An 18730-nucleotide genomic window follows, 5' to 3' on the forward strand; every position below is an offset into this window, starting at 1 on the left:
GGCCTCCAGAGCACGGCAGGACAAGAGTATGATTGATTCAGACAAACCACCAAACAATCTGGCCCATTGATTTCTGTCTGACAAGATTGTCTCATTTATTCCCAACCAACACATGAACAGGACTGTACATACCCTGTGGTGCTTTCACAGGGCTCCACTTCCACAGGCAAACACAGGCCATTTATCATGTTTATGTCATGTGGTTGTCCTTTTTTATTGTCTCAAATTTTATTTTGTTACTGCTCCAAGCCTAAATGGACCCTGCCACGCTCTGATCTGTAACAGTTCCCAGAGTTTGATGTGGGTCAAGGCTCATTTCAGCCTAATCAAAAACAGAAAAAACTGCTAATTTCAATAAAATAATATGCAATTTAAGAAAATCAGGTTTTCTGCACTACAAAACTGTATCATATGCTTTGTCAAGTCAAGTCAATTTTATTTATATAGTCTAGTATCACCAATCACAAATTTGCCTCATTGGCTTTTATAATCTCTAGAGCATACAAAACCCTCTGTCATTAGATTTTCAAATGGGATAAGGACAATTTACAACTTACGAAACTTGAAATGATCTTTGTCATTTATTAATCTGTCAATTGTTTACTTGATAGATTGTTTGTCTGTAAAATGTTTCAAAATAGTGAGACCGCTTCTCAGAGCCTAAGGTGACATAATCAAATTGCTTGTTTTATATGGCCAAGATTTAGACAAAAACATGTCAAATTTTTCCATCATAGACAACAATGAAAATGAAATCCTCACATGTGAGAAGCTGAAACCATGACTGAAACAATCAAAATCGCGGCGGATGAACCCTCTGCAGATCGATTAATCATCTGATTGTTTCAGCTCCAGTCTCTTTTTCGGGATGCATTTGACCCGGCAGCTCACCAGGATGAAATACTTACTTCTACATGCCTTATGCTAAATGTTTTCTCTGTCTACATTTCTAGGTGACGCGGCCATTAAGTTACACGAAGCGGCAGTTCGATGTTGAAGAAGAGGATGTCGATAAACTGGCACTGAGGTGAGCCAGTAGCTGTCTTGAGGGGCTTTGACGACTGGGTCAGGATCAGTGCTGAACTTGGTGTCGTTTAAAGCTTCTCCCATGTTTGAACCGTTTCCCTGTGGTTTGTGTTCAGGGTGGATCTGTGGAACGCCAGCAACCTGAAGTTCGGGGATGAGTTCCTGGGAGGTGTGCGGGTCCCTCTGCGGGTCCTGGGTCAAGCCGGGGTCCACGATGCATGGTGAGAGGAATATCACTGACACATCGCATCATCTCCTTTCCAGCAGTGGAAAGTTACTGAGTACATTTTCTCAAGTATTGTACTTAAGTACAATTTGAAGTACTAGTACTTCACTTTTTCTATTTTCTGATTCCTTATATTTCTGCTTCACTACATTTCAGACGGAAATATTTTACTCTTAACTCCACTACTTTTACTGTATATGACAGCTGGAGTTACTAGTTACTTTTTATATAAAGAAAAATATGACAAGCTTATAAAATATATCAAATTTTTAAAGAATAAACCAGAAAAACAGTGTGTAGTCGCATTTCCTTGTCTGTTTCACTTGTCTGTTTCATTTGTTTGGAGTTTCACCAAAGGTAAATTTCCGCTCTAAACTTCCCACATGATTTCATTGCAGTAGCTGTTGAAGGTCAAAAGAGGCCAAATTATTCAATATTTAACCGAAAAAGAAAACAATCAGAGAGAAGCCTGGAAAAAATTACCCAAACAACAAATTAGACCAACTCCAGCACCCCCACGCGACCCTCAAAGGATAAGCGGTATAGCTAATGGATGGATGGACAACAAATTTGTGTATTGGAACTTTTACTTTGTATTTTGTATACATAGGTATTCATCTAATCATCACGTCACAACCATTCAGATTTATTTTGTGATCCTTTGGAGGGGCGCGACCCCTAGTTTGGGAACCACTGGTCTAAACTACCTGACTGTTTATAAAATAGTTAGAACTAGCTCCACAGTAAAATGCTGCTTACACATTGATGCATTAGTATTAACGATCTAAAAATATCAGATAAAATCATATGTAAGTCACAGGGGAATGAGTACTTTTACTTTGATACTTTAAGGTACATTTTGATGATAATACTTATATATTTTTAATTAGGTAGATTTATTTCATGCATGACTTTTACTTCTAATTAAGTATTTTTACATTGCTGTATTAGTACTTTTACTTGCGTAAAGGATTTGAACACTGACATCCTGACTATACAACAAGTGTCAACACTGACCAGCAGGCCTTCCTTCAAGTTTTTATTTCACCAGGGTTGATTTCACTGAGCATGAATACTCTTTTCCAACATCACTGACCCAACAGAGTTCGTATTTGTAATTTTTTTTTTTTTTTATTGTTTTTTTTTTTTTGGAAAAACTCTATGAGTTATGGGAGCTTTGGAAATAAGAACAGAGAGAATAAAAATTGGGTAGTCAGTGCAGTCCAATTCAGAGTGGAAAAACTATCAAAGAGAATACATTTAATACTGCAATTTTCTAGATTTTGATAAAACAGTTAAACCTTCATTACTTGTTTATTTTTTTGTCCAGTTTGGAGGCAATGCAACAAGCTGTAAGCGTAACGCAGACATATTATGAACCTATAATGTTGATATGGCGAACGTGTTAGCAAAACATTATTTACACACCGAGCAACATTAGGATTCGTGTTTATGGTCACCCAATATTCACTCTGTTTTGTCCCCACCAACTCCTGAGGGAAATATCTGGCTCTTTACGGCTCAAAACAATACAGTTGTAAGCCATGAAACCCTAAACAATAAGCTATATTGATCAGTGCAGCTTTAAACAAATAATTCAGCACTATTTTTAGGCCGATCAGTCTGAAAATGTTGAGACTGTCACGCATCAAAAACCTAAATCGAAAATCAAAATCTGACCGGTGACACTTCAAGATCTTACTTTTTCTTCTTCAGGTACTTTCTCCAGCCGAGGGAGAATGGAGGGAAGTCAGTGAAGGTAGAAGAGCTTGGCTCTCTACGTTTGAACATCGTTTACACTGAGGACCACGTCTTCCCCTCCGAACATTACACCCCCCTCAGAGATCTACTGCTGCACTCTGCTAATGTAGAGGTACAGGTCTCTGCTCTGCTAAGACACACTGTATTTTTTTGCATCCCGCAGCATCTTGGGCTGCTTAACGCATCACTGTTTGAGTGTTACTTGTTTTCTCCTTGTCCTCTGTGTTCAGCCTGTGTCGGCGTCCACTGCTCATACTCTGGGGGAGGTGTGTCGAGAGAAGCAAGAAGCCGCCATTCCCCTTGTGCGTCTCTTCCTTCACTACGGCAAGATCGTGCCTTTCATCAGCGCCATCGCTCACGCTGAAGTCAACCGCACACAGTGAGCGTCCCGTCGCATCTTTTCCCTTTGAATAACACCAGAAACCAGCACCACTGCTAATACTTTCCATGACTCAGCTTTACAGTTTGACCAAAAAGTACAGCTGTTGCCTAAATTTATCTCCAATTGTGTGGACATCTTATAAAGTGTGTTCATCATAACAGAGAAAGATGCATGTTTCCAATCTTTTTCCATACTTAGGGAATACTTTGTTGTGTTTTTGGCAGATGTATAGTGTAGTTTTATCTTTGTTAGCAATAATACGAGTACGTTTCTTCAATATAAACCAACTGAATGTTGTCTATTTGGGATTTGGAATTACTTTTGCTACTAAATCAGCTGCAGATGTATGACTGCGGTTAATTTCTCTTAGAGATTATTATTTAAAGTGATTGTAGAAATTAGGTAATCAAGAAGTATGCAAACATCAACTACCTTAGCATTTTGATCTGACTTCTGAAATATATGCTACCAGTGTAATATAATTTACTCTGGATATTAAATGACTGTCAGAAGTCATGTTGTTTATTTATTTTGGCAGGCTTCAGCATCTCATTCTGTGATACGAGCTGTAGTTTTAATTTGCACTCAAAAACACACTCTGCCTCCTTTTTGCAGGGATCCAAATACCATTTTCCGGGGAAACTCGCTGACTTCTAAGTGCATTGATGAGACCATGAAGCTAGCAGGAATGCATTATCTGCAAGTCACACTCAAACCCATCATAGATGAGGTATGACTATGAAACTGCGATGCTCCCAATGCCTTTTTCTTTACTCACAGTGTTTGTCTCTCTTAGTTTTACCAAATCCCAGACTCTTTTTATCCCCTGATTCAATTCATCTCACGTGTCTTTCTCTGTTGCACATCTAAGGATATTTTGGAAAATCGAAAGCCAATGGATATTTAATGCTTTTCTAAATCTTCACAGATCTGCACAGAACACAAACCCTGTGAAATCGACCCAGTCAAACTCAAAGAGTCTGAGAACCTGGACACAAACAGGGTAAGGAGATGACTGTGTGTTTGTGTGTTTGTGTGTTTGTGTGTGGTTACCGTCTGTGTTATCTGACAGCTCTGCACTGTCTCTCCACCGCAGGAAAACCTTCGTCAGTATGTCGACCGAATCTTCAACGTTATCACCACCTCTGGCGTTCGCTGTCCCACCGTCATGTGTGATATCTTCTTCTCTCTGAGAGAGTCTGCAGCCACCCGTTTCCAAGGTAACTCACCTCCTGAACGATCAGAGATGGAAGAGAGAAGGAAAGCAAGCTATTAATAAGGAACGAGAAACAGAAAATAAAGAACAGGATGTGCAAGATGTCCAAGGACACTTTCTTCTATTTGCTCAGGATCACAGAGAGGCTTTTTGTCCTTTGCTATTTGTGTCAAACCTGAAACCACTTAAGCCTCCTACACACTTATTATGGTTATGTGTCTAGTATAGAGTATGTTCACCCAGTGTCAAATACTGTGCTGCCTCCTGTTGGACATCGCAGGGCACTGCAGTCACAGGGGGAACAAGCTGGTAAACATGATAAAAATGTGCAGTTATTCAGTTTTTACTTCTGTTTCATGTCCACAACCTGGCCCATCTCACATGGGATTCCAAGAAACCCTTATGCATCTTCTGGTAACACATATACAATAACAAAAAACATCAGTTACAATATTAAAAGTATTTTTACATGCTTTCCAATGACATATTTAATTGTACATCAAAAACAACTGCTACAAGCCCACATTTTATCCTGATAAAGGGCATTTTTTCTTATCTCCTGTGCTTTCTTCAACTAATTGAGTAACTTAAATGTTTCATATGTGAACAACCAACTCAGTCATTGTGCATCATCCATATTCAGAAAATCACTATCTGTTTTTATCTTACTAAACAAAATATCCTGCAGTTCCAAGTAAAAATAACGATAGAAAACAAAAATTGAACTAATTTTCTATATCATTCAGACAGCACTTTTCTTATTCTAGACTGACTGTATATGTAATATCTGTAATTTGAATAAGCATCCCTGTTTCTGTTTTTTTTTTTTTTTTTTCCTACTCTCTAGTTGACCAAGATGTCAGATACACAGCCGTGAGCAGTTTCATCTTCCTGCGTTTCTTTGCTCCAGCCATTCTCTCCCCCAACTTGTTCCATCTACGGCCGCACCATCCAGTGAGTCTGATTTTTAAAACAGAAACAAACACACGTGCAACCAAAATGTCATTCGTGGCATAAGTGTTGAAATCGTCCAGATTTGCATGTACTTGGGAACTGTATTTGAGAGCAGATTGAGATTTAGAGAAAACACAGATGTAATTTTAAAAAAAGCTCAACAGTATCTGTACTGCCTATATAAACTTTACTCCTCTGGAGCAGATCAGAGAGAATGTTTGATTCCTCTTTTATCAGAAGCATTTGTTTTTGATTTATTTGCTGGTTTACTTCCTTTTATCAAAAGGACAAGAACCGATTGCAAGGCGTTAACAACGTCAGGTTTTTAGACTTCAGCTCAAAATGATTGGTAAAACACAAAGATCCGTAGCAGGAGTTTAATACTGAACAAGTCGTCAAGGAAGTTTATGAGATTATCAGCGACCCCACACATGATGGCCTCTATCACTACGTTGAGCTTATGCGCTCAAGGCTGTGTTTTAGATTGCCTGCATGTTAAAACAAGTTTACCTTGTGCAAAGACGGATAAATGCATTTGCTCTTTTGACTTGCGCTCTTTTTTAATGTAATATGTGCCTTTGTGATATTGGATATTGTTGGTCAGATATGGACAGGCCACAGTTCTAGATCCTTGTGTATTTCATGTTTGTAGTTCAACTCTTTCTAATGCTTGTATTTTTCGAATGTTATGTATCTCTTGATTGTTTGTGGACCATCTGCCTTGAATTGCCCCTTCAGGGAAAAATAAAGTATCTTCAGTCTTGAACATATACATATGCGCTTATTCCTCTGAAAATAAGCGCTCCTGAAAACATCGAGCTAAAATTTTTGGAAATTTAAAAATTACCTGGAAACACTTGCTTTCGATTACATCACGTGAGCTTCCTCAGCAGATGGAGTTTGTTTAGATGTCATGAAAATTTTTGATGTTTAACTTTCAATATTTTTCTCACCCATGTTGGCTTGAAAGCTGAAGTTTAAAGTTAATTTCTTGACTTTGGAAACAGCATTTTTTTTTTTTTTGTTAATATAAGACTTCATTTCATATTGCCTATAAAATAGTTTTATGATTGGACCAAGTGAGATAGTTGATCTCTCAAGATTTGATTTATTTTGTTTTATTTTTTTTCTTTTTGTGTCCCCAGGATCCCGCCACCTCACGAACCCTGACCCTCATCTCCAAGACGATCCAGACCCTGGGAAGTCTCGCAAAGTCTAAATCTGTGAGTTTCTCTGCTCAAAGTGCATTTTTCTATTTTCATTCCTGTGACTAAACTAGACTTCATTTGTATTTCAATGTAAACTGTTAAATCAAAACACAACTCGCTGATCTTTCTCTCTTGTCCCTCTTTCTTTCAATACTTTTATTCCTTTCAAGGCCAATTTCAAAGAGTCTTACATGGCTGCATTTTATGACTACTTCAATGAACAGAAATATGCAGACGCTGTAAAGAATGTGAGTGTTTGGCTTCTTTCCTTGTGACATTCAATAAATCTCGGGCAGTTTGTGGACACACAATCATTCATTGTATCTTGTATATCAGATTTATAAAGATTAACTCAGATAGATGAGTTATGAAATGTGTTTTTGTAGACAGGCAGAGGGGATAGAGGGATGTCAAAGCGTCGCATGAGACTAAACAAAAAGTTACCAACCCAATAAATATGTTGATAAATGACATCCTTTACTTCCCTTTACAGTTCCTGGACCTGATCTCCACCTCTGGCAAATGGGATCAGAAGAGTATTGAGACACCAATCATGCTCAAAGAGGGGTAAGGAACCAACTTATTGTTAAACTCATATTGGTGGAAATAAACATAAAGAAAATGCCTATGAACAGCTCTCTCAGTCCAACGTATGTGATATTAGATTAATTTAGAGAATTTATGGAATGTAATTTGAGAAGACGGCTGACAAGTAAGGCTGAACTTTCCAAAATTGTTCAACATTTTGGGACAAATTCTCTTTCTAGCGGAGAGTTAGATGAAAAGATTAATACCTCTCACGTCTGAATGGTAAATACAGTATAAAGCAAAGGGTCTTTGAGCAACTGCTCAGCTTATGCTGCATTCAAGTCATTTCGTTCAAACTGTAATTACAAGCAGCCAGCTCATGTCAGCCTCCGACTTGTAATTTTGAGTCGGAGATATCAGGAATTTTTGATACCGATGACATCTCCCAATTGATGACAAAAAAGACATTTAAAAAAACTAAAATATAATCCAGTATTAGCTCTAATGCCAGAACCACTGAAAATTGGATTTTGATTGGGTGGAAGGCGTGTCTTAACTTTTAGTGAATGTACAGATTGAAATAACACATATATATAGGTGTTTGTTTGCTGTTCTAAATTACTGCGCCAGTATTAAACTGTAGGTAAAGACAGAAACAACTGAGCCTTAGCCAAAGAGCTTGGAGCTTCAGTAGTTGTTAGTAACCACCAACAACAACTGAAATAAAAAGGACAAATACTTTCTCAGTGAGAACTCCGCAAATGTAATTTTAAATGTGTATCATGTTTGTGTGAATCTAGAAGGCTAAATCAACTAATGGTGGGGAGGAGAAAGACGACTTAGATAGAGGAGCTGAATAATGTTAGCCGTGGTGAAGCTAATAGCCTGAGTCTGAGGGACAGCTGAACGGGAAAGGAGAGAGCACAGGAGAGGAAATACGACCAAAACCGCAAAACCCAAAACAGAAAATAAAACTCCAGGCCAAGCCTTGTGAAACCCTCCCTGTTTAGCTAGAACGACAGACGTTTTGAGGCTCAGGAACTGTATTTTATGATGTTTAAAATGGAAAGACAAAATCAATCAAGATTTGTTATACGTGTAAATTAAAGTCTGATATTCTTTAGCTTGATTACATGTCATTTTATAGGCAAGTGGACATGGTATACACAAGATTTAACCTTACAGGGAAAATCCCTCCATGTTCTTAGCTCCCACATTATCCATTATCATACAAACTTGTTGGGTATTATCCCTTACTAATACAACTGATTCAGCTAATTTTAAAGGAGCTATACCCTGTTTGATTGTATCTGGTTTCACTTTTTAACAAACTGCTACAAACATGTAATGTTACTTAATACGTAAAGTGGCTAATCTTAATCGGTGTGACTACAAGGTTAGCACTAGGGCGAGCCAACTCTGCATACTTTTTCCTGTTCTTCTTAATCTGCCATCATTGTGACAATTTGCTGTTTTACAGGAGGTTCAGAATATTTCAGTGGAGAATCCAAGAAGTTACTAGTTTCTGGTTTACACTTTGTTTTTTTACGGCGTAAACGAACGATATATAACTTAATTAGTGAGCTTTACAGGTGCTGGTTGGTGGATTTTGTCACTGTCAGACAGAGCCAGGCAAGCTGTTTCCTCTGTTTCCAGTCTTTATGCTAAAATAAGCTAACCAGCTGTTAGCTGCAGCGTCTTACCGAACGGACAAATGTGAGAGTGGTATCAGTCTTTTATCTAACTCTTCCTTAGAAAGTGAAGAAGTGTATTTCCCAAAATGTCAAACTTGTCCCTTAAGTTGTAACTAAGGTGAAGCTGGACTTTAACTTCACATCTGTGACCCCTCATGGTCCAGTTAATTTCCGAAGTAAGCACTTACAGTAAAGATACACCTGAGGCTGTAAACTGAGCCCTTTCAACGACACATGGGCTGTTGTTTTGACGATATTTCTACTGAGGCTGTAAAGGGAAGGAAAGTTTCCAGTTGACAGTAGTTGTGCCACTGCCCTCGCTCATCAACATCCCCACCCTCTTTTGTTTCTGCTATCGGGCGTAGGAGTGTAAAATTCACTATAAAGAGGGTTGATGGGAAGGGGTCAAAAGGCACAAAGGGCAGGTAAGAGCTTCTCTATATAAAGGCTTTGCCCTTGTGACCCCCTGTGTGTGCACCGTAACCCCCTCCAAAACCAAGTAGGCCATTTTCTCTCCCACCAACATCATTCGCTACTGTAGATGCTGCTGCACTTTACTTTATATCTGGACTATAATATAAATCCCCACTTAAGTGACTGTTACACTGTCTGACACTGTGTGAGGGATTATCGTCTTTCTGCATTTACATGACAGTAGACTGATGCATACAGTGATTTTAATGGTATAAAGTAAAGTGTTAACCTTTAAGCCTGCTTACCTAGGACGCGTCAACAGTGCTGTTAGCCCCTCTTGCTCCTCGCAATGCCAGACCCGCTTGGTGTGATGGTGACAGCAGCGGCTCGTTACTGTACAAACATTTCTGGGATTTCATACCCGCCCGCATCCTGACCCTTTTTAATACCCTTTGTCCAGACTGTGACCATATCACAACCATACACATTAGAGTGTCTAGCAGAGCTCCAGGCGTTAAGGCAGATGTGAAACCAGCACATTCTTGGCTCAGTAGTGTGAGAAGAGCACAAGTCTTCCTGTGGGAAACTATTAACTTTGGTATTTATAACCCTGGTACTTCTTATTCCAAGTATTCTACGGCCCCTCAAACTATAAAACAAAGACATCCTGGTGTTTGCTCTCCTTTTAAGGACCATATTGGTGGTTTCACATGTTTTAATAATAAACAGTGTATGCCTCACATCACTGTCAAACATTTTCCAGAGTGAACCATAATTTTTTAGATTGATTTTAAGTTGCAGTCAACCATTGATTCCATTTATTTCATTACAGTTTGAAAATTAATTTACAGAGATCGGAAGCTTCCTTTGATATAGATAATCCAGAAAATAGTGACACATCCCCATCTGAGTTTCTCAAAGTTCAATGTGATGTCTGCAGAAGTCTTGTTTTGTCCAACCAACAGTCTTGACACCAAAGATATTCAGTTTACAATGATAGAGAAAGCAGCAATTCCACACATTAGAGAAGCTGGAACCGGACAATTTTTGGCATTTTTGCTGAAAAAAATTACAAGAATTCTTAATCAGTTATCAAAATAGTTGGTGATTATCTTTCAGTGAACAACTAATTGAATAATTGAGCTCTAATTACTTGCATTAAGAAATAACTGCCAACACTCAAAGGGTCAGGGCATCCTTTAACAAAACAACACATACACCCTGTCTGCGACTGCATAACCACGTGACATGATAATATAATCTTGACGTAAAAATAAACATGACATAAATTTTTTAGTCTGATTGATTAACTATCTCAAATTTCAAGTTTCTGAAAGTTGGTTTTCATAATGTATTGAAAGAAAATGGAAACCAGTGGCAGTAGGAAGGTAGGAAATCAGTCTAAAATCTCTTATATGATTTGGCAAAAAATCAGTAGCGGTTTATACACTTTATAGGTAATGGAGTAAAATATGAAAAAACACCTTTGGTGCCTTTAATCTGCTGATCCATCTCCTTTTTGACTCATAGACTCTTAACTGTTTCTATGAGTGCTGTACTTAAGTTTTTTACATGTACAGCAGCGATGAATTCAAGGAACTGCAAGCATGTAACTGGAATGATAAATGACTATTGACTGTACAGGATTTATTTAACCAGAATGATATGTTCATTGCCGTTATTTATTTATATATATTCATGGTGGTTGTTGTTTTATGTAAAGTAATTAATTTATACTCTTAAACGTCTAGTTATTGCACATGTATAGACATGTGTAAGGGACGCATTGGGCCAGGGAAATGAAAGTGCTGTGAAATATTTAAACATCTCTGTAAAGCAGGAGCTCATCTGTCAAGGCTTTCAGTGGTATTTCTCTCAACCATTGTTCTTCAGATTTATGATAAAGAGAGCACAAGGGAGAAACCGGTTTGGAATGAAGAACTTCAAAAAGAGATGGTTTCGCCTCACCAACCATGAGTTTACATACCACAAAACAAAAGGTAAGCTCATAGATTTCACAGGATCTTCTTACAGATGCATTGTTTCCTCTTCTGTTTATGTCATTGTGTGTGTTTGTGCAAGAATCAGCAGAAGGGAGAGAATCTGCTGAATGTACATTTAGCCTGAACACTTTGTACCTCCAACACATGTGGTGGAGATTAAGTTACTGAGCAGACAATACGTTTTTGCTGCATCCAAACAAGCTCAGGCCAAAACATACACATAAACTATTTCAAAATTCCATACTACGTACAAATTCTAAGCAGGTTTCGCAGATGTAGTATGTTTACGCGAGAAGACACACAAATTTAAGTATCCTTAAATTAGTCCATATTAATTCCAACACTGCAATGCACAAAAAGATGAGCTGCAAAAACTTTAAATAAATTGTGAAGATTGTGAAAAAACTCCAGAAAGATCTTGGGAAAAAAATTTGTTGTAATCTTTGGAAAATAATTTTGCCTTCTTTGTGTGAAGTTCAACTGGCAGTGTAATGCAGAAGTAGCCGTCTGACTGAAATCTGATTGAGCACTTGCCCAGGAATCATCATGTTTTGAAGTTTTTTTCAGTATTAAAGTAATCGAGTGACAGTTATCTGTACATCCAGGGGTACATTGCAAACAGGAACACCTAATCACTAATGCTGCATATTCTTAATGGAGCCAATTTGCCAAAATGGCAATAAATAAATAAATGAATAAATAAAAATGGGGCTCTATTCATGGCAACATTATACTTCATCCATCCTTTACTTTTTGTCGTTTCCCATGTCTGATGTGTTTCAATATGCCTCCAGGTGAGGGAGCTCTGTGCAGCATTCCCATAGAAAACATCCTGGCTGTAGAGAGGCTGGAGGAGGAGTCTTTCAAGATGAAAAATGTAAGGACCCCACACACCAACCCCATGATTACTATGGTGCTTCGAACATTTGGCCCACATCTCTCCTAAAAGTATTTATATTCTTCCCTAACATACTCACAATTTTTTCCGTCCTCCAGATGTTCCAGGTTATCCAGCCAGAGCGGGCACTCTATATCCAGGCCAACAACTGCGTCGAGGCACGCGACTGGATCGACATCCTGACCAAAGTCAGCCAGTGCAACCGCAAACGCCTGAGCACCTACCATCCTTCAGCCTACCTCAACGGCCACTGGCTCTGCTGCAAGCTCTCAGCAGACACAGCCCCTGGGTGTACACCTTGCACTGGGTACGTGAAGTTGTTCAAATCGATCCAGCATCAGGCTCTTTTTCTTTGTTTCCACTCTCTCATTGTCCTGTATGCCCCTATTTTCAGCAGTCTCCCAGCAAACATTCAGCTGGATGTAGATGGAGACAGAGAGACTGAGAGGATTTATTCCCTGTTCAGCACATACATGACCAAACTGATCAAGATGCAAGGTCAGACACCGACAAGAGTGTTTTTAAGTGTTCGTGAGCATGCATGTGTATGACTGCATGTTTTCCATGTTTGTCTTCTGTGATTATTCTCATATTGTCCCTTTTGTGTCTTCTTTCACTCTGCTGCTCGTTTTCCCCTGCAGAGGCCTGTGGCAGTAAGTCTGTGTACGACGGACCCGAACAGGAGGAGTACTCCAGTTTTGTCATTGACGACCCCCAGGAGACCTACAAAACCCTGAAGCAGATTGTTTCAGCTGTGCAGACCTTGGAGCAGCAGCACACCAAGTACAAACGGGACAAGTTCAAGAAGACAAAGATAGGCAGCCAGTATGTGGTTTGTTGTTTATTTATGCTTTTTAGCTCAGGTTATGTTTGTCAAGATCTAGAGTTATTGTATATATAATGCAACTGAGGCTGAGAACTGTTGGAAAAATGGTAGGTTTCGAAATGTAAAATCTATTTCAACAGTGAGCAACCAGTAGGTGGCGCAGTGGTACAGTCCACAATCGCCCGTTATTAATTTAACATGTTGCAAGAATAACTGTAGCATGTTTAACATTTCAAATAACCCCAACATTGTATCTTTAACCACTGCTGTGAGCTGTATCCTGGATTTTCCCTTCAGACCAGTCACTCTTGGTTTTAACCTTTGTGGTATTTTGGCTTCTAGCTCTGTTCATCAACCAATAATCTTGACTTACCTCGAATTTCTGTTCTATTTTTTTTCTCATAAGATTACTCTGTAACCTCCTGCCAACACATAAACACCATCTTTCTCTTTGTTTCCACAGGGAGCATCCAATTGGAGACAAGAGTTTTCAGTGCTACATCCGCCAGCAGTCTGAGAGCTCCACCTACTCCATCTAGCCATGACCCCGTATACTGTTTCTATGATGCCCAGAACCAGCATATTTTTCTTTACTGCGAAAAAATCCATCTTAACAATGCTCTGGGTCTAGCATTGAGCTTGAAATCTTTATTTTTCCTTAAAACACGTCACGTCAACAAACAAAAGTCATCAAGGTGAGATTATTTCACTTGTTTCCAATACAGTGTATCCATGCTCTAAGGAATATTTCTCTTTTTTTTAATGACATTTCTGAAAGCAGATGATGCTGGTTTGGAAACAAGTATAACCTGATATACTGATTTGTTGAGTTGTAAGAAAAAATGAGTTTGAAGACTCACTGCCAGACTGGATGAGCAGTGTAGATGGACTTTTTTGCAGTGTCTCAAGGTGCATCACTCCAAATTCGGAGAAACAGACCTCATCAAGAGTGGGAAAAAGAAGAACAGTTGTGGAAGGAAGAAGGGATACGAATGAAGACGATTATCACACAATACATCTATTTGGGTCTCCTTTCTGTGATGTGACGAGAGAACAAACAAACGTTTTCACTGGACAGTTTTTGACAGTGACCAACACGCACTTTAATCATCTCCAAATCTATGGATGAACAAGCCTCGCAGCACACTTTCAAAAAGCTTATTTTATCTGTTTGATTTGTATTTGGTTATTTTAAAGGTTGTTGAAATGTTCCATTGTATTTCACGTCTGACAGACCAAACTCTAGAAGGAAAGAAGGACTGGAATTTTTCCTCCCTTTGGGTGGTTTTGTCCGCATGTACCCGTTTTTCATTTTTTAGTTTTGTCCCCAACCTCCTCAGGAAGGCTGTGAAGGTAACACAAAGAGGGATCGACAGGACCAAACACGGCCCAGAGAAGCTTGATGTTGGCTATCAAAAATCACTCCACAGACAATTTTATCCCTCAGTTTTAATCTTTATCATCAAACTGCAAACAGATGTATAGGTTCATGTTTTCAGGTTTCATCTGTAGCACCGTGTAACCAGTTCCTGGGTCAAAGGAATAGCTTGGTTTTGGAGAGTTTGTTTCTGTTTTTTTCTGCTTTCATTGAGTCAGATAGACCCATGGATGCCTTTTTTGTATATTTGTATGCTTTTTGAAGGTATGTTAAACAGTTTCTTAGTGTGGCTGAGTTAATGGATGTCAAGTTACAGCTTCACTTTAAGTAAGTCAAAATACAGTGGATGGCTGATTAGCTGAACTTCATCTATGAACAAAGAAATTAGATCATGTGCAAGTTCAAAACCACTTTTTGTTGATATCAGGGCAGATTAACCCACTAGGATCTTGGGGTGAAATGTGTTGTGGGCCTCTATTAACTCTCACAATGTGAATTTGTGCATAAGCACAACCTTATTTTGTAAAATGCACTGTTTAACCACAATATAAACCATAAAATACAAAATAATAATGTTTTTACAATATACACTCAGTGGCAGCTTTATTAGGTTCACCTGTATATTGCTATTCAGTACAAAAGCTCTACAGTAAATTCTGCTTTTACAGGTTTTATCATGTCCAGTTTTTGGAATGTGTAAATTCAATCCTATTTTTATCATTGTGGATATAGTTAAAGGTAGTGTTGTGCTGGACTACATCATATTGAGAGGTGCTTCTAATGTTTTTTTCCTTTGTATTTACAAACATGAGTGGGGTAGAATATTAGAAAACACATCTGAATATAATGCAATCCAGTACAGCAACACCACTAACCATGACCTCAGTGCTATGACAGTGTCAAAAAAACTCAATATTATAGGCATAATAAAAGTAGACTTTATGGAAGAACAGTTGTATCGTACTGCATTAGACTGTACAGGTGTATATAATAAAGTGGCCACTGAGTGTATATAGTGTGCATACATAATTACCTGACACATTTGTAATTAATTAAGTTACCACAAACTAACTACCACATGCTGAACCTAGAGCCTCCGGGCCCCTGTGGGTCTTGGGTTTTTGGGCAGTTGCCTGTTCTCCCCAACCCTGGTTGACATGTACATACATCCATGGTGTATGAATATTAGCAAATCTAGACGAGTAAATTTAACCATAACTATTACAGGTTCATATGCATGGGGAACATTTTTTATTTTGCTGCTCTTAAGACGGGCCGATACTTGTTCCCGACACCAGTAAGTAGGCTCAGATAAGATCAGCATTCAACATACCCTCAAACTGCATGCAGACATACAGTAATAACGGCATGTGCTTGTTTCACTCTGTGGATGTAGAAAAAGTAATAAAAGCCAAACAATCCCTTCAACTATCACAAAACAGAAACTATGTGTTAGCACAGCTCATTAACAAGGATGGTTTTTAGTTTCTCTTCTAATTAATCCATATACTAACATTTTAACCAGTCTTGTCTCAAGTTATGATTGTGAAATGGATAGTGTATTACTGATTGTGTTGCCCAGTTGGCTGCCTAATAATGTACTTCTGTTTAGTTAGTTAGCTCTGTCTTACTTTGGTAAGACAGCTGCCCCCTGTAGTTTAAAACCTATTTATATGCATTCCTCTGAGAAACTGCCTGCTGTGAATCTTACTGGTCAGCACCTCAGAATCTGTTGAAGGTACAGGATTTATTGTCGTTAACCAGTTGTGTTGTGTTGTTCTGCGCTTCCCAAAGGCAACCACTCACATTGGCATTTATATTCATCAGCACTCGCTCTCGCCAAACCTGGGCATGTGAAGTATAGTTGTAGCCACAGCGATGGTAGCCGCCACGTGTCATTTCTGTGTGACCAGGCGACTACAAACCACAGACGGATTTTGTATTTTCCAAAACTTAGTACTTGTTTATGTAGCTTTGTGGGTGTTTTGGTGGTCACAGGATCCCAAACAGTGCCAGTCATTACTTTTCTAAAATTCTTTTCGAAAAACAAACAAAAAATATCATTGTTTAGATATGTTTTTTATATCTGAAAACCTATAACTGTTTTAAAAACAGACAGCAATTATTCAGATGACATCTTTTTCTTTGTCAAATATGTTGATCTAGGAACTATAAGGAAAGTTTGAAACTATTTGACTCTGTTTTCTATCTTTGTCTTGTCATACAGAAATCTTGCTGTGTGTCTGAATTGAATGACTGAGGTGTGTGCGCTTTGTGCGTATGTGCTTGTTTGTGTCAGTATGCGCATGACTGACTGACATGAAGTGTTGTATTGCCAATGGAATTGCCCCAGTGTTACAGGTCAGGAAAGGCAGCGTCCGAAAATCACTGCCTGTAATTTTACTAAAGACTGTAACTGGACTGTGGACACACTGTTACTTTACTCTGGCCTGATATGATGTATCTCCTCTTTCCTCTTGTATAGAACCACTGATCCTTTTAAAAGAACCTTTGCCAATATATTCTCCCCAAACATCTTATGTATGCAATACAGTAATACCATTAATGAAACATTAAGTGAGCAGCATTGGTTTAACCTCCGAACTATGGTGAGTGTTTGTTTCTACCAGTTACTAACTCTCCTCAGGTTTGTTTTTTTTTTTTTTTCGGCCAAGACCGAGGAGACTCGGACTGATGATTAAACCGCCAAACAGTTCTGACTCTCATCGCTAACTTTGTAATCATACTTATCATAATTTTTTTAGCAAAACCTTCCCAGAAATATCAGCTGAATTGGTGGGGTAATGGAAGTTATGGTAATGGGAAGTCTTCCACCCTGAAGCCCACAAAAGAATGACTTATGCAATAATTGTGTTTCAGCATGCAATAATATTAAAAACACCCACAATAAACCCATATAAATGATCACAAATTAACAATGCACATCTTCTGACCTTTTGCAGTAAAATGCCTCTTCAGATAAACACATATTATAAAGGGAGAACAGTGTATTTTGTACAAATATTTTAAAAGTATTAAAATAAGCCTGTTATTTGTGTACATAAAACAGTTGAATGAACGGTGAAAATGTTACGTGTTTTTTTTCCTGAATAACTAAATGAAACCAATATTAATGCAAATGTGGTGTCTGTGTCATTTGTTAAAAATTCATTCTGTCTCTAAACTATACTGTACAGACTCACATCAGGGGCCTTATTTAGTTCCAATTATTAAAGTGGTTTTGTTAAAATAAGTCAGATGATGGACTCAGGAAGATGTTTTGATAATAGTGTGTATAGCTGTGGTGCTGCCCGTCTTCTGTATGTGTTTTCATTGTATGTTTGTGTGAATGATTGTTTGTTTTGACTTTTATGAATCCATTAATTCAGATATTTTTCACAGCATATATTTTGACATGACAGAGCAGGAAAAGCACGCGTGACATAAATTAATGTGCACATTCCTGGTATGATTTTTGGAAACATGTAAGTGGAACAGAGCTTTGATTATTGTTATTATTTCCACCTGTACTTTCCCTCCCATGAAAAGCCAATCATTTGCTGTAAAACAAAGAAATGCCTTCGAAACGATGTCACTGTATTTCCCAAGATGGTCCACTGCCTCTCTCCTTTGTCTGTTGTCATATACAGTGTATCATCTGAACTCAAAATGGATGTCTTGTTGAATCAAATTGCCAAGAACTGTTTTCAAATGTCTATTCCAGTCCTTGTCCTAGTCCTTCTCCCTGTTTTAATTTAATTTTTTCATTTTCTTCATGCATATGCCATTCTCCATGAATGATGTAGGAAAAGGATTAGTAGTGGTCTTTCAGGGGAATGGCAGATATGGAGAAATGGTCATGAATAATTGTACACTAGTGCATTCATTTTTAGAGTAATAGTAACAGAATCTCTAACATGGCATATGGGATTCAAAATTCCATTCAGCTAAACCATAACATAACATAACAACCATAATTTTGCAGCCTGTACCGCAGCTTCTTTTATCTTGTTTTGGAGATGATACGGTTGAACATACCCTCTCATCCATCGCTCTATATGTAAGCTAACTAAACAGCTGAGAGCTAAATAAAGTTATGGGTGGCTAGTGAAGGTCTGTCAAGCTTGCTTAAGAGTAAAAAGTGAATATTGGACTTGCATTGCTCCAAAAAAAACACAACTCTACTGGGATTCTCATATTGCTTCTGATGGATGTG

At 38.3% G+C, this 18730-nt stretch overlaps 1 protein-coding gene across 2 annotated transcripts in view; it reads left to right on the top strand.

Moving 5' to 3' along the window:
- Positions 1 to 18222, top strand: part of rasa3 (RAS p21 protein activator 3) — a 50823-nt gene extending 32601 nt beyond the window's left edge. The window contains exons 8-24 of one of the 2 annotated variants that reach the window (XM_040130075.1): positions 954 to 1027; positions 1143 to 1247; positions 2969 to 3125; positions 3244 to 3392; positions 4011 to 4125; positions 4324 to 4398; positions 4492 to 4615; positions 5459 to 5565; positions 6711 to 6788; positions 6944 to 7021; positions 7267 to 7340; positions 11303 to 11409; positions 12207 to 12289; positions 12409 to 12617; positions 12705 to 12808; positions 12952 to 13135; positions 13600 to 18222. In XM_040130075.1, coding sequence (XP_039986009.1) covers positions 954 to 1027; positions 1143 to 1247; positions 2969 to 3125; positions 3244 to 3392; positions 4011 to 4125; positions 4324 to 4398; positions 4492 to 4615; positions 5459 to 5565; positions 6711 to 6788; positions 6944 to 7021; positions 7267 to 7340; positions 11303 to 11409; positions 12207 to 12289; positions 12409 to 12617; positions 12705 to 12808; positions 12952 to 13135; positions 13600 to 13675 — 1899 coding nt within the window. In that variant the 3' untranslated portion in view covers positions 13676 to 18222. The remainder of the gene's footprint in view (positions 1 to 953; positions 1028 to 1142; positions 1248 to 2968; positions 3126 to 3243; positions 3393 to 4010; positions 4126 to 4323; positions 4399 to 4491; positions 4616 to 5458; positions 5566 to 6710; positions 6789 to 6943; positions 7022 to 7266; positions 7341 to 11302; positions 11410 to 12206; positions 12290 to 12408; positions 12618 to 12704; positions 12809 to 12951; positions 13136 to 13599) is intronic. The other variant, XM_040130084.1, reaches the window with a different exon arrangement.
- The last annotated feature ends 508 nt before the right edge of the window (positions 18223 to 18730 follow it).

Source organism: Xiphias gladius, chromosome 1 (genome assembly GCF_016859285.1).
Source record: "Xiphias gladius isolate SHS-SW01 ecotype Sanya breed wild chromosome 1, ASM1685928v1, whole genome shotgun sequence".
Classification (NCBI taxonomy): Eukaryota; Metazoa; Chordata; class Actinopteri; order Istiophoriformes; family Xiphiidae; genus Xiphias; species Xiphias gladius.